Source organism: Aptenodytes forsteri, unplaced genomic scaffold (genome assembly GCF_000699145.1).
Source record: "Aptenodytes forsteri isolate BGI_AS27 unplaced genomic scaffold, ASM69914v1 Scaffold550, whole genome shotgun sequence".
NCBI classification, from domain to species: domain Eukaryota; kingdom Metazoa; phylum Chordata; class Aves; order Sphenisciformes; family Spheniscidae; genus Aptenodytes; species Aptenodytes forsteri.
The window spans coordinates 1,223,754-1,238,533 of record NW_008795689.1 but is presented as its reverse complement, the minus strand read 5'-3'; the positions used below and the strand labels follow the sequence as shown (position 1 = coordinate 1,238,533).

Sequence of the window (14,780 nt, the reverse complement as noted above, 5' to 3'; positions counted from 1 at the left end):
CCCCCCCCGCCATGGCTCCTGCTCCGGGTGGGCTGTCTCCCCGCATGCCGAGTTATGGCACTATCTGTTCAGCGCTCTGACATCTTTATTACAAACAGTCGGGGAAATGCAGCCAGAATGGCAGATTTCTTTAATCATGCTATTACACAGCTCTTCCCTTTGTTATATATAGGCTTTAATATGTCATACATCAGGCAATGGGTCAACAGAGAATAGACTGGAGAATTTAGTGCGGGACAAATAAATTAGCCATTCAAGCCAGGAGGAGCCTCCTCTCTCTCCCTGTCCCCTCCCAGGGTAATAAAGAGGAACAAATGGGCTTTTTTATTTGTCCCATTAGCAGTGCAAATGTTGTAATGACAAAATAAGTGGAAGAAAAAAGACAGGCTGACAACGTGCGCCCGGAGCAGCCGAGGGGGCTTGGGAAGGCAGGTGAACGGGGCTGCTGGCTTGCATGGGAAGGGGGCTCGTGGTGAGGCTGAGCTTCCCCGTCCCAGCAGCGAGCCTGTGGTGCGCTCCCCTCCGCTCCTGGGCAGCGCTGCTGTCGGCTCGCAGGTACCAGCCCAGGCAGTGGTGGGGATGGGGGGACGGGGTCCAGCCCCTCCGGGCTTCTCTGCTGCTCCCCATGCTTCCCGAATTGAAACAAAAAATAGAAACCCTGCTGCTGCCTGGGCAGCACGCATGGGCATGCGAGCGAGACGAAGCTGGTGCTGACCCTGTATTTTCCTACTGCTTCTCTTAAATATTAAATGGGCCAAAGTAATTACCTTTTAGGTGTTAAAGCTGGCGTGTTTTACAATGGTCACATTACACCCAGGAGGGCTGCACGCCACTGCTGCTGTTTATATTTTATGAAGTGTGAAATGGTGCCCGGCCTCTCCTGGGGCGGGCTGCCGGGTGGCCGGCAGCTGCGGGCTGGGCAGATCTGCAGCTGGGCAAGCTGCAGGCACAGCGGGGTTTGCAGCAGCAGCCGTGCCCCCAGACTTGCTGTCTCAGCTCTCACCAGCTGCTAACAGCAAGGGTGCAATTTGGGGAGTGCTGAAGGGCCAACCCCCCAGTGGGGGAAGGAGCATGTCTGGGGGGTACCGATACGCCAGGCAGCGTCATGCCAGCCTCCGACACCATGTGCCGGTCAGACAGTGACTGTTTGGTTTTGTGGAGGTGTGAAAGATGGCCCTGCATCCCTCTGCCCAGGGCAGCAGGACGTCTTCCACGCCGGAGCAGCACGGCATGGGCATCTGGTCTCCCCAGTTGCAACTGCTCTGTTGGGAAGAGTTTGCATTGCGGCAGGCTGGGCTGAGCGGAGCCCTGTGCTCGTCCTGGGGCTCCTGGAATGGCTGGTGTGGGATGCTGGAGTGGCCGGTGTGGGATGCGAGTGGCCGGTGTGGGATGCTGGCTGCAGGAGCCTGGCCGGTGGGGCGGGTCTGTGGCAGCCCTGGCCCCGCAGCCCCTCCGCTCCCCGGCATGCAGCAGTGTGCAGAGATCTTCTGTCTGATGGGGATCAGCCTCTGTCCAGCCAGCTCAGATGAAAACAAGTGAAAACAAAATAAATCAAAGCCTGGATTGTTGAGGCAATTCCTCTGTTTGCTCCGGCACAGCCCTTGATGTTGGAGTCCTTCAGTCAGAATAAAAAATAATGGGAAAAGATCAAAGGGGAAGGGAAAGGGGGGGATGACTCACGGGTGTGCTGTGAAGCACCCCTCAACCCCCGGCCCTGGGGAACATGGCCTTTTGTTGCTTTGTGCATCACCTCGGCCAGGAGCGGGGGACCCTGGTCCCCCATGGGGCTGACCAGGATGTGGCCATCTCCTGTTCTCCATCCCAAACCCTCTCCCCTGCTACCAGTCGCCTGCTGTATTTTAAGGGCTTATCTTAGCCATGAGCCCCCGGGCTGGCTCCTCATCAGTCACCACCTAAAAGTGCTACCCAGAGGTCTCTGGGGGACTTTGCTTGTCTGCTCCCATTTCTGCTCATCCCCCCGTGTTCCTGAGCGTGCGCTGGCTGGCTGCCTCCGCAGCACCTTTCCTTCCTGGATTTGTAAAAGGATTTATCCTGTAGATTGCTTCCCTATTGATTTTAATCATTAAGCTGGAGTTGCTATTGCTGGATGTAAATAATGCGTGCCACCTCTGTTTGCTGACGGCGCTGGGACGAGTGCTGCTCTCAGGCTGATGGGGGCAGCAAATATTGCTGGGGCTGGGGAAGGTGATCCGGGATTTTGAGGGATTGGTTCGTAATCCCATCAGCTTCCATAAACACATCTGCTAGTTTGCTCCACTGAAGGTCTTGAAATGCACAACGTTACTGGTGCCGTGCTCGCAGCAGCAGCCTGGGTAGGTCGCATGGTCCACCTGGTCCCTGACTCGCTCTGAATTGCCTCAAAACACCTCCTTGAAGCAGGTCTCTTTCTCTCTGCCTGGTCTTGCTGGGCAGGTGGGATGCTCTGAGCACCTGGGGAACACTATAGTGGGGAAAATAGGTTCAAAAGCATTGATTAGAGATCCTTAAAGTTTTGAACTATCTTCTGACCAAAAAAAAAAAAGGTCCTCTTATGCTAAATGATTGCCCAAGGGACAAATCCTTCAACCTTTCTTGAGCCAGCCAGCTTTTAATATGATAAGTATCTTGCAAAGCTGAGAAAATCCTTACAGCTGTAGTTAGCAGAAGCATGTGCGTAGGGAAGGCAGCCCCACGTACTGCACGCTGCGCGAGCGGGAGCCGGGCAGGCCACCGAGACTGGGTCCGGTGCCTAGAGAGAGATACGGGAGTTGTGCCTGAAGGAGAAGGGGTTGCAGGAGGAGGCAGACGGACTTTAAGGAGGAAAAAGCTTTTTGGTTCAGTTAGTGATGTTACGCAGATGGGGAATGAGGTAATGCAGCCATGCCTTCAAGGTGGAAACCATCTTTTGATGTGGGTTGATTTATAGCCATTTTGCATCCCCGTCTCAGCCAAGCGTCCAAGTGATGCTGGGGGGCAGAGGCCCCCTCCCTGCCCACCGGCACGGCTCCTGCCTGCTTTGCCCAGGCTAGGTCTTTGCCCAAAGGGCATTTCCAGGCTGTGGTCTGCAGGGTCATCGCTCTGAGCGGGTCAGCAAGGGCAGTGCCTGGTCTGAAACTGCCCGTTAGGGATGCGAGGGAAGGGCTGATCCAGCAGTCTTGGGGGGATGGAAGGAAAGTGGGGGGCAGTGGTACAGCACCTCCACCCGCCTCCCCATCCCACGCTGCAAACAGCAGTCCCCTTTTGTTTTATTTTATTTTGATTTTGATTTTGAGGGGTTGCACATGGAAGTGGGCAGGGATGTTTGCCAGAGGTGCCGAGCCTGCACCCGGCTCCGCTCGGGCTGGCTCTGCCTGACCCGTTCGTGCCCCCCGCGTCCCCCTCCCCAGTTGGCAGGAAGCAGTTCATGAAATTCGAGTGTGCGAGCAATGCTGCAGAGGTGCTGGGCTGCGACCTGGAGGAGCTCACCACCGCCGTCTTCAAACACCACCTGAAGCAGATCCTGGCGCAGGTCATGGCACGAGGCAGCCGGCTGCCCCCGGCGGAGGAGAGCCTGGCAGGTACCGGGATGCTGCATCCCTTTTTCCTTTATTTATGGGTGATAGGGAAGTGCTTGCTCTGCGCTGCTCTGGACTTTTCAGGCAGTGAGGTCCATTTAAGTATGTTCGTGTTAATTAAATTATTAACTGTGCTCTGTCACGTAGCTACCCTCAGCTCTATAGCTGATCCTGCCTGTCACTCCTTAGGGACACCTGAAGATCAGGCAAATTCAGATAGTGCTACTGGCAGATAAGTGATGTGGATTAAATGCTGTGAGACATCTCCCTAGAAAAGGGGGAAAAAAAAACCCAAACCAGGAGGGCAGCAGGGTGAGCATCCTTCCCTGTGTCCACAAATGAAGCCGCGCTGGTGTTGTGCTGCGTGCGCCCGCATGCTGCAAGGAGACCTGGACATGGTGGGGAGTTGTGCTCCTGCTGGACAAACTGCTGCTGAGCCACTATAAACCTCGAATTAATATATGGACCTAATTCACAGAGGCAGATCCAGCATGCACATGGTGGGTGGGGTGAGATACCGCCCGGCTTTAAGGTCAGCCTTTCTATGCCCGACTCATCCTAGGAGGCAGAATCACAGCCGGGCCTCTGCAAGTTATTCCAATAAAGGCAAGAACTTGCAGAACTGGCCTTTAACATGGCCATAGTTTTATTTCTTAAATATACATTAGGCAGGAGGCACTAGAGGAGCTGAAGGCAGGTGGGTGGATGTGCACTGCTTGTGTAACCGGAGCGATGCCGTGCCTGGCAGGCAGAGGCTGGGAGCCATGCGGGTTATCCTGCCCAGCGAGCGAGGGAATCCCCTGCTACTGGCTTGGCTCTGCATAGGCTGAACTCAGCTGGAAATAAATGATGTGCCTTTGCCTGCTCTTCTCTCTGCCTGTGCCAGGACCGAAGATGACGGGTGTGGAGTGTGTGGAGGGGATGGCTTCGGGTCTCTATGAAGAGCTCTTTGCTGCGGTCGTCTCACTGATCAACAGGTACGGAGCTGCCGGGTGCCACGCTGAGGGTGTCTGTGGGCAATAGCTCCTTCTCCTGGGGCTGCTGAAGAGGAACCTATGCTGGGGGCTCTCCGGAGAGAGGCATGGAGCCGGTAACCGCTGCCTGCTGAAAAAAGAAAGTTATCTGAAAATCTCCTTCTGGGAGAGCACGTGGGCACTCGGGACCTTCCATGGGCTGTTGGCCCCGCATGAGCCGGCACCGGGGACGAAGGGCCCCACGGAGCAGCAATCTGTGCATCCGGGTGTTGCACGGGGCAGCACGTGTCCTGCCCCTCCTGCCGGCGCGGGCAGCGCCTGGCTGCCACCGCTTCTGCTGCAGCTGCTAAGCTGCCTGTCGGGAGGCAGCACCGTGAGCAGACGTGCCGAGCGGCGGAGCGCAGGGCATCGCAGCGCCGAGAGGAGCAGCCCAGCTACCTATTAATAATAGATGTGACTTTGCAGACCGAAATCAAGGTTACCAATACGGGCAGAGCAATAAACCAGTCAGGGAATTCCACAGCAAGCCCTGCAGATGCATGGTAGGAGTCGCTTCGTGGTAAAAGCTTTATCACAGGAGAGGATCGAGATGTCAGGCGTGAGAGGGTCTGGCACCAGAGTAGCTGCCGAGGTGCCCTGGGAGGCTGCGTCTGCGTCCTGCTGCCAGGTGCTGGTACGGCTGAGCAGGCGGCACCTTCCTCTGCGCCGGGGGCTTGTCCTCACTCTGCTTATTTCCATCTGGAGAGCCATGATGGGAAGGACATCCTCTGTGGCCTGATGTATCTCTTTCTTCAGGTGGTTTAAATCCGAAATGATCTATTTGGATAAATGGAATAATTTAACACCGGGGTAAGGATCAGGCCCCTGAACCATTCCGTTTTCTCAGTTCTGATGCACAACTCGGTTTGTTGAAGTCAACATCCACATAAAAGCTGGTGCCCAAAAATACTCTGTGTTATTGTTGCAGGTTTATTTTAACCTGCAGTTGAATATTTTTATTGTAATTCCTAGCAACCACATTCCAAAGGGAAGTTGCTGATGGTGCTCTAAGGGCTGACAGAAGAGCAAAATATTGCAGATTCTCCTGAATAACAGCATTAACTCGGGATGCATCCCAGGTCCCCTCTTCCCTTTAAAGGTAGCATTCTTTTGCCCATCTTTATTTTCCACACCAGCCCACCAAAACCTATTAAACCATGGCAACAATGATCCAGGTGAAGAGGCATGTTTCAGTGTATCATGAAAATGCTGTTTCCTCAGTGAGTTGATGGTGAACATGAATCTTTTCAACTCCGGTTGCAGGAGGGTGCTGCTATGAAATTCTGCAAGCAATCCATAAACATACTTTTGTTTCTTCATTCACCCCTGTGCTTTCATGGAGGTGCTGGCCTCCTTGGTGCCTTGCTATCGAGGAGAAATGCATCTCCTTTAATCTCGCTGAAGCAGCGGCAGGCTGCCCTGCCGGCGGGGCTGCTGGGGAAGAGGCAGCACTGCAGCCGGCAAAGCAACACAACGCAATGGCTGTTTCAGAAATATGCATTAAAAACAGTCTCGGAGGTTTCTCAGGGTCAGACCCCCCTGCTATCCTTATCTGAAATACTGGAAATGGCTGCAAGCAACATTTTAAGAAGTAAACATCTCTGTTTCTCTCAAGAAGCCCCTTGATGTCTGCTGCTCAGATCACGCGTGTTACGGGCTGTGGTTCCTATTAGAGATTTCCTCAGGAGCTGAACGTCACAGTTTCTCCTGTAGAAATGCTGCAGATGGCACAGCACGGCGCGGCAGCCGGGGCTTTGGATACTCACGTCATCCTCAGTGTTGGCGTCACGTGCCACTTTTCAAATCAACTGGTCCATCAAACTTAACATGTTTGGATGAAGATGTAGTACTTTAAATAACTAGAGTGCCAGGATGGGGCCAAGCGTGGGAAGGGTGGCATCTCATCCCACCCCACTGTTAAGAGTTCGTTAGGCCAGGTCAGGAGCAGCCTGTGCCACATGTCTCCATCCAGGCTGGGAGGAGACGCTGGCTTGAGTAGATCAAAGAAGAGGTGGGTGAAGCGTAAGGGAGAAGCAAAAGAGCCGTGCCAGGAGGTGTGGGTTCTCCTTGACCGGAGACACTGGGAGAGGGGGAGACGGGAAACGCTGGGCTGGTGCATGGGATGGTGCCCACCCAGGGACATGCACGTCGGGGAGAAGAGGCAGTGTCACCTCTGAAGGCAGAGCTCAGACACGTCCGTGGGTAAAACCCTGTGGTATGTGTGGCTCTTTCCCCAGGTCTTTCTCCTCCCAGCACCTCTCCATGGCCTCCATTGCGGTGGTGGACACTCCTGGCTTTCACAACCCACGGCACCAGCGGGGCAAGCGAGCAGCGACTTTTGAAGAGCTCTGCCACAACTACGTGCACGAGCGGCTGCAGGCCCTTTTCTACGAGAAAACCTTTGTTTCGGAAATGGAGAGGTACAGAGAGGTGAGGAGCAAGGGCTGGGAGCCCAACGGGTCCCTGTGCCCTGCCAGGGTGTGACCAAATAACACACTTCAGCAGCTTTAATGGGAGGAGCGTTGCAGAAATGAGGGGTCTGTATGGAGCAGTAGCCTTGAGACGGGTCTCTCGTCCCCCCGCTGGCCCAGTCACGGATCCTCTTGGGTATTTCTGATGTGCTAGAAATGCCAAGCTGCCTGGGCATCTCTTTGGGCAGGCTTGTTCCAGCTCAGGAGGCTTCACGCCCTTCTGTTGGTGCAGCTGAGGTTTTCCTTGGGTGCTGAATAGTAGAGAATAGAAAGGAAAATGATAAATTATTGCAGAAATAAGCTGCTGAAAAATCGGCAAGCAGAGATGAGCTTATTAGGATTGCAGAAGTTACTTTAATATCTCTAGCCCTGGGAAAATAATTGAATTCCCATGGCTTAATATTCACCCATCACTTGTGCCAAGTAAGTATATATGTGCTCGTCATTAGTGATGAATATGTAGTTACTGACCAGGCTTGAAATGACAGCGGGCTCAGCAGGCTCGCCTTGCCTTGGTTTTGTTGCTGGCTAAGGAAGGCTGCCCTGGTGCAAGACGTTTCCCTGTGAGCCATGAGACTGCAACTGTGAGCCCGAGCCCCAGTGACCCATCTACTCCCAGAGCTGGGTCACACATGGGGGTGATGGTGGCACGTGCCCTTGGTAGGAAGAAACTTGGGCCCCGTTGCTGCTTTCTGCTCCACCTGCGCTCTTACGCTGGAAACCGGAACCCCTGAGCAAAATCTCACCGTGTTACCATGGAGAGACATTAAAACTATGGCTCTTGCTGAACATCCCCGGTTCACATGTGAGCGAGAGCAAGCCGTGCTTACCCTGCCCCTCCCGGCGGGGCTCCCCGTGCCCCAGGGCATGGCACGGAGGAGTGTTGGGAGTGGGTGCTGGAGCCGTGGGTGGTGGGTGAGCCCTGCAGCCGGGGGTTCGCAGCCTGAAGTCCTCGGTTGAGAAAGGGAAACAATGCCTGCAAGCTGCGAATTAAATAATTGATTGTTTTCTTGGTGCTTTCTCATTAAGTCTTCATTTATTATCATATCCATGATTTATGCAGCTTGTCTGACATCCACAAAGCGCTGCAGAAGTCCGTTGGGTGCAGTGGTCCCGACAGCCCTGCCTGCGGGGGTAGACGTTGCCGTGCCTCTGCATCACAGCAGAGGTGTCTCCGGTGGCTGCTTCGCTCTGCCAGCACTGGATCCCTGCAAAGCCAAGCGGGAGCACGGCCCGCGCCATCCTCCTCCCCCTCCGTGCAAACAGATCTCCTCTTGGCTTTCAGATGCCAGACCATGACTGAAGCAAGCTTTTAAATAATGTTTTCCAGGAAAATGTTGAGGTGTCTTTTGATCTTCCAGAGCGCTCGCCACTGGCCACGCTGTCCATCGTCGACCTGAGCTCCTCACAGGTAACCTGTCCCTGTGGCCATGGTGGGAGTTGTTTGCTCTGGCCATGCTTGAAGCATCCTTGTGCTCAGAGGAGTGAGGATTTCAGGGGCAGAGTGGGACCTCGCGGTGTGTTTTGCATAGAGCAGCCCAGGGTGTTGCAGGGGAGTGCACAGCATCAACCTGGACCTTTTTGGCTTTTTAAAATACAAGCACCCTTCCTGGTCAAGCCCTGCTCCGGGCACCCCTCCCAGCCTGGCTGCAGAGCTGGGATGACTTGCCCCTGGGACACAGTGTGACTGCGGAGGTCTCAAGGGTGATGTCCAGAGCTGGATCAGGCCAGGAGGGTTTCCTGACCCTGGTCTGGGGCAGGGGACACGGTTGAGCAGAGGTGGTGGGGAGCAAAGTGGGAGCAGGCTGGCATGGCTGTGGCTGGAGACGACTGTCCAGAGCCTTCCTGCCCCTTCCCTGTCACCAAAGGCCATCTCCCTTTGGCAGCCGCAGGTGCTGCCCAGCAGCCTGGGGGCCGATCGCAGGGGGCTGTTGTGGATCCTGGACGAGGAGGTGCTGATCCCAGGCTCCGGGGACGAAGCTGCCTTCGACCGCCTGTGCTCCTACTTCGTCACGAAGGGACCCAGTCAGGAGGGTAAGTCTGGGTCAGCTCGGCTGCCCATCCTTTGGCATCGCTATTTAGCTTTGGCAATTTAAGAAACCATGCAACAAATTAAATATCTCACTGGGCTTTTCTTCTTGGGCAATTCTGGGGTGCCATGGCAGGGGACAGCTACATGTGCAGGTGCGAGCAGGCGCTGCACTTCGAGATCTCCCACCAGCTGGGCACGGACCCTGTGCGCTACGACCTCACGGGCTGGGTCAGCAAAGCCAAGCTCAACCTCTCGGCACAAAATGCCATCCAGGTGCTGCAGCGGTCCAAGGTGTAAGTACGAGGGGGTGCCGCAGGGCTGGTCTGCCACGGCGCCGGCAGTCATCCCTGTGCCCATGAGAGCAGTTTGGGATGACTCCCACCGTGAGCCGTGCTGCTCCAGCTGGGGCTGGAGATTGCAAACCTGCCCCAGCTCCGAGAGGTGGTTCGTGGTGGGGAAGGTGGAGGGTTGTGAGGCATCCCAATGGGGAGGAGAGGACCCATAGCCTGGCCGAGGTCAGCCAGGGCGGGCAATGGCCTTGGCACTGGCTGCGAGGGGTCCCTGCCTGTCCCCCCACCTCCTGCCCAACGCATAGCCCAGGTGACAGAGCTGATACGGTTGCGGGTGGGCAAGGAGGGGATGGGATCTTGAGCGGATCCCGTCTGCACGGCAGCTGGAGGCACCTGCCGATACCGGTGTTGCATTGCTGGAGTCCAGCTCCACCCAGGGGAAAAACTGCAAGGAAGCCAGAAAAAAACACAGGTTTCAACCCAGCTTTGTGGGAATCCTGAGAGTTTAGTTAAGGTGGGGGGAGCAGGTGTCAAGTGATTTGACTTACAGCCATCAAGCCCTCGGGCTGACTGACAGCCAGATGTACACGTTGTGATCGCAGTAGACGCTACAGAGCGAGCTGGTGAATAATGCCGCAGTGAACAGCTTTCCATCAAAGCTGTCTGGGTTATTCGAGACAGTAGATCCGTGCCATTGACGTTTCAGTGGGGGTCCCCTCCTGCAGGTGTGGGCAGTGGGGGGTGCAAGGGGGCACAGGGGGACCCTGCGATGTCCTTGGCTCCGCAGTGCCGTGGGGTTGGGTGTCCGGTGCGGGTCGGGGCCCCAAGACATCACTGGCTGAGGGCAGCTCCCCATGCAGCAACCGCTCAGGTTTTCCCCACCGCTTCGAGGAACCTTGTAAAGTAAATTGGAATTGAAACTTAATCGAGCTGCTGCAGATGTCTCCACATACGGGATGATTTTAACCTTCTGCTTAAACACTCCCAGCTCATTTTCTTTTGGGCTTAAATTCAGGAAAGTTTTAATAGTGGTCAACAGCTTGGTGCCTGAACCAGAGAGGAACAGAGCGGGTGGGTGGTGTCCTGGCACCCCTGCTCTGCTCCACGGCCAGGTGTCCTGTGGCAGCACCAATGCCGAATTTGGGGTGCTGGCCATTGCATCCCCGTTGAAGGGGTTGGGAAGCAGAGGTTCCCCGGCGCTGGCACCGCTGCGGCCCCACCGCCCTGTCTCGTTGCTCACCCCAACAGGGATGCCGTGAAGGAGCTGATGTTGCTGCGCTCGCGGGCGCTGCTGGCCTGCCGTGCCGTGGCGGGGCTGGAGGGATGCTCCCAGGCGGTCCTGCACCGCAACGGCTGTGTGAGGAAGACCTTTGCCAGCAGCTTCGCAGCTGTGAAGAAGAGGTCGGTGTGTGCTCAGCTCAAACTGCAGGCGGTGAGTGCGGGCACCGGGACCCTCGTGGCTGCAGGTCGGCGTATTTGCAGCACTGCGTATCCTGACCCCACACTGAGGCCCTGCCTTAGACACACTTCTCCTTAGCGAGAGCCCTGCACCCCTCAGCAGGCACCTCCTGCACCGCAGGGCTGAGGGTCACCATTGCAGCTGTGTCCCGCAGGGCTCTTGGCCCAGGATGCTGCTCTGGCCGCAGGTGGCTACAAGCCTCCCCAGCATCACTGTCGCTCAGGGAAAGCATCCCAGGCAAACAAATCATAAAGCAGATTACACACGCACCTTGCTGTGCCGCCGCTTAATCCTCTTAAGCCCTCAGAGTAGACTAGCCCTCTGGGCTGGGCACGTGCCAATCTCCTGCTGATCTCAGCCATAATTAGGTGCCTAAACTCTCTCAGTCTCCGTAGACTCCCCAGCCAGCCCGCTTTGTGGTTCTGGCCGTCCCTGGCAAACCCCCACCCAGCAACCCTCAACCCTGGTAACTTTTTGTAGCCCATCAACCAAAAACATCGGACATTAGGAGGAAGGGTCCCACTCAGCATCTGTGACTTGCACCTTGGGCTCACCTCTCTGACTGAAGCTGTTGTTCCTAACGTGCACCTGAGCTTTGAGGGCTCTGAGGATGACTCCTTCACCTGCCCAGACACGCTGCGGCGGGTGCATGGGGAGTGTTTCCCACCACTGCCGCCTGCTGCTCCTTTGCCCCATGCCCCCCTCCAGCCCTGCTGACCTCTGCTTGCCTGGCAGGACGCGCTCACGAACCTGCTCCGACGGTCCCAGCTGCACTTTGTCCACTGCCTCCTCCCGGGAATGGGGGCGGAGGGGGTGGAGGGGCCGGTCCCTTGGCCCCCCGCACCGCCTGATGCAGCCCTGCGGCTGGATGTGCCGGCCCTGCGAGCCCAGCTGGAGGGGACCCAGCTCCTGGACGCCCTGCGCCTCCACCGCATCGGTACGCCCTGGCCCTCCACTGCTGCAGTGTGCTGGGCCGGTCCCGCCTCCGGTGCTGCCCTGCCGGCAACTCAGCCCTTCCACGCTTTGCTCATCATCTGCCTCTCACCAGCCCCACTTCAGCAAAACCCCTGGGTTTTTATTGCTGCTTTTTGCACGGGTGCCCAGCCCCTCTCCTGCCCGCAGCATGCAGTGCTGCTGGGTGGCACAGCTCCGGTGGGGTTCCCCTGTGCATCTGTGCATCAGGTTGGACCTGCACCGACCGCAGTCACAGTCCATGCCAGGGGGAGAGGGACCCATGCAGGAGGCCCAGGGGCATCTCCTGCATGACACGAGGTGCTGGGATGGCGTCTGGCCACCTCAAGCGCATCTCCACTGCTTCTCCACTCCCTCTGCCCTGACCTCACTACAGGGGTTTCTCTCTGCTAAGGGCAGCTTCCCTGGTCCCCATCACCCGCGATACCTTTTGCTGCGTGCAGGACATGCCACCCTTTGCAGCAGCCCCCACCGCTGGTTCCCTCCCTGACATTTCAGTGCAAGCCACGTGCCCCTGGGCTGGCACAGCCCCCAGAGATGTCTGTCTGCCCCCAGGGTATGCGGATCGCCTGCTCCTGACCCAGTTCCGACGGCGCTTCCAGGTCCTGGCTCCGGACGTCATGAAGAAGTACAACTCTGCCTACGAGGTGCCAGACGAGAGCAAGGTGCGTCCCGGGCTGGCCTGGGGAGCGTGGGCCAAGAGCCCCATGTAGGGCGCTGCCAGTGCCGGAACTCTTCCAGCCTTCCCCAACATGGTCAGGGCTTTCTTTGCAATGAGGAGCAATTCCTGGAGTTCCCTACAGGCAGCCCCTGTGCTGGCATTGCCTGTACCCTGCGTGAGCCCAGCTGTCCTCTCTCCAAACGGGCTGGGTCATGCGAGCATCTCCCTGCCCTGGGACAGGAGCTGCTTTCCCAGTCCCTGCCTCGCTCAGGCATTCGGTGTTGCTGATATTATTCCTTTGGCTGCTGTAGGGTCAATACCCGCAGGTCTGTGGGCTGCCAAGCTCCAGCGTCTCCCAACAGCTGTGGATGATGCTCCTTTGCTCTGTTGCTGCAGGATCCACCATGGGTGGGAGTGCACATCTGGACAGCTGTTGAGGAACTTTAGTAGCAGGGTTGTCAGTGCAGGTCTGGGGGTTTCTTAAATGCGAGGCTGTCCTCAGGAACTAGGGATGAAGGAGAAAAACCACATTCAGCAAGGCTTCAGGGTAGGTCACCAGCATTCGCAGTGCTGCTGAGAAACCGCGATTGGGTTTGGGAGTCTGCAGGGTCAGCCTGTACGTCCGGGCTCTGGGCGGTCGGAGCTCCCTAGCAATGATCAGGAGTGGTCTGGCAGTGGGGCTGCGTCCTGCGTGGGTGCAGCCTTGTGCAGCGCTGGTTGCAGGGAGTGGCTTTGCATCCTGCTCCTCTTTGCCCTTCCCATGCGTGCCTGAGCATGGAGGGACACGGGTCCTCCAGCAACCTGGCAGAGCAGCCAAGCTCGGCTCTTTGTCCCGGAGTTTCTCCCCCTGAGGACTGTTTTCGCAAAGGCAGTAAACGTGCCTGGCGTGAGCTGCATTTGCCAATGTTATTGCACCATGGAGAGGACTTGGAGAAATCAGCCTGGAAATGAAGACTGTTATTGCTTCTTTTTAATACTCAAGAGGAAATGGCTTTGAAAATCCTGCTTGCTCAGGGCTGTGCCTTGGTCCTCCGGTGTTCTGGCTGCATGCCTGGTAGGTCTCGTTTTGCAGGACAGGGCACAAACTGTGTGACTGGCGACATGTGCAGAGGGCAGGATCGTGTGCATTGCTCTGGCCCAGCATGGCGGCACCCTGTCACCCTGGCTCCCCCAAAAACCAACTGGCTGAGGACAAGCCAGGCAGCATTCCCAGGGACCCAACAGAGCAGGGACCATGGAGGTTCCTGGGGACTGGGCATCACCTGCCTTCAGGCACCTGTAAAGCAGCAGTGCAGGGTGGCTCCTTGCCTCGTCCCACAAAGCCTGAAAGCCAAAGGAGCTCATGAATGAAGGCGGAGATTTGCTAGTTTTATTTGTTTCATAATAAATTTGTAGCAAAAACTGGGGAGAACCGCCCCTGCTCCTGGAAGAGGCTATGAGCGAGCCAAGAAGCACTGAGAGCCGGGAAGAGCCGAGAGGAGATGAATTAAACATGGGCATGTGCTCTGTTGTGCAAACTGCCAGCCAGCGTGTGCAAATTCAATTACGACCTTGGGATTTAATAAGACAAGTTTGACAGTCAGAAAAGGTCAATATTGTTATTAAATGCTGTAAGGAGGCAGAGGGTGCCTCGTCAGCAGCGTGTAAGCAGGGGATTTGAAAAATCCCATCTTCCCTGGAGCTTGTTGCCACGTGGTTTTGTTAGCTGCAGACTGCTTCCCGGTAAGCTGCATTAACTCGGCCGCTGGAGCACAAGAGGTGCTTGTATGTAGCAAGAGTGTGACGGTGCAGCAATAACCGACCCCGCTGTTGTGCATGGGATGGGACCGTCCCGTGCAGCCCTGTGCCTGGCCCCAGTCCCAGCAGTGCCACAGGAGTGGGGCACAGCCGCGGTGCTGGTGCTTCCTCACCTCTGGCACAGAGTTTTGTGCACCGTGGTGGTCTGTCCCCTGTGCACTTGTGTGCTCCGTCCCCACCTCACCCTGGTGCGTGCATGGCTGCTGGCGAGGGCTAGAGCTGCATTTCTGCTGCAGCAAGGTGCTCCTTGGGGCCGTGCTGAAATATTTCTCACGTGGATTTGTCCTTCGTGAAGGAGATGCGTGAGGCTGCCACAGGATGTCGTATGGAGTGAAGTATTAGTGGAGGATTTTTGTTAAAATTTCTGTAGCTCTGGGGTTTTCAAATCATCCATTCGTCCAGGTAGTGTTTGCTGCCCTGGGGCAATGTACGGTATTGCTGGCTGTTATGTTCCACATGTCATAGAATCATAGGATCATTAAGGTTGGAAAAGACCTCTAAGATCATCGAGTCCAACCGTCAACCCAACAC

General features: G+C 56.4%; 1 protein-coding gene across 1 annotated transcript in view; it reads left to right on the top strand.

The window, feature by feature from the left end:
* The window catches only part of MYO18B (myosin XVIIIB), an 80,050-nt gene that overhangs the window by 16,467 nt on the left and 48,803 nt on the right, over positions 1–14,780 (top strand). The window contains exons 13-21 of the mRNA XM_009282814.2: positions 3,387–3,557; positions 4,441–4,531; positions 6,805–6,997; positions 8,369–8,449; positions 8,925–9,072; positions 9,204–9,363; positions 10,609–10,792; positions 11,555–11,756; positions 12,347–12,456. Coding sequence (XP_009281089.1) covers positions 3,387–3,557; positions 4,441–4,531; positions 6,805–6,997; positions 8,369–8,449; positions 8,925–9,072; positions 9,204–9,363; positions 10,609–10,792; positions 11,555–11,756; positions 12,347–12,456 — 1,340 coding nt within the window. The remainder of the gene's footprint in view (positions 1–3,386; positions 3,558–4,440; positions 4,532–6,804; positions 6,998–8,368; positions 8,450–8,924; positions 9,073–9,203; positions 9,364–10,608; positions 10,793–11,554; positions 11,757–12,346; positions 12,457–14,780) is intronic.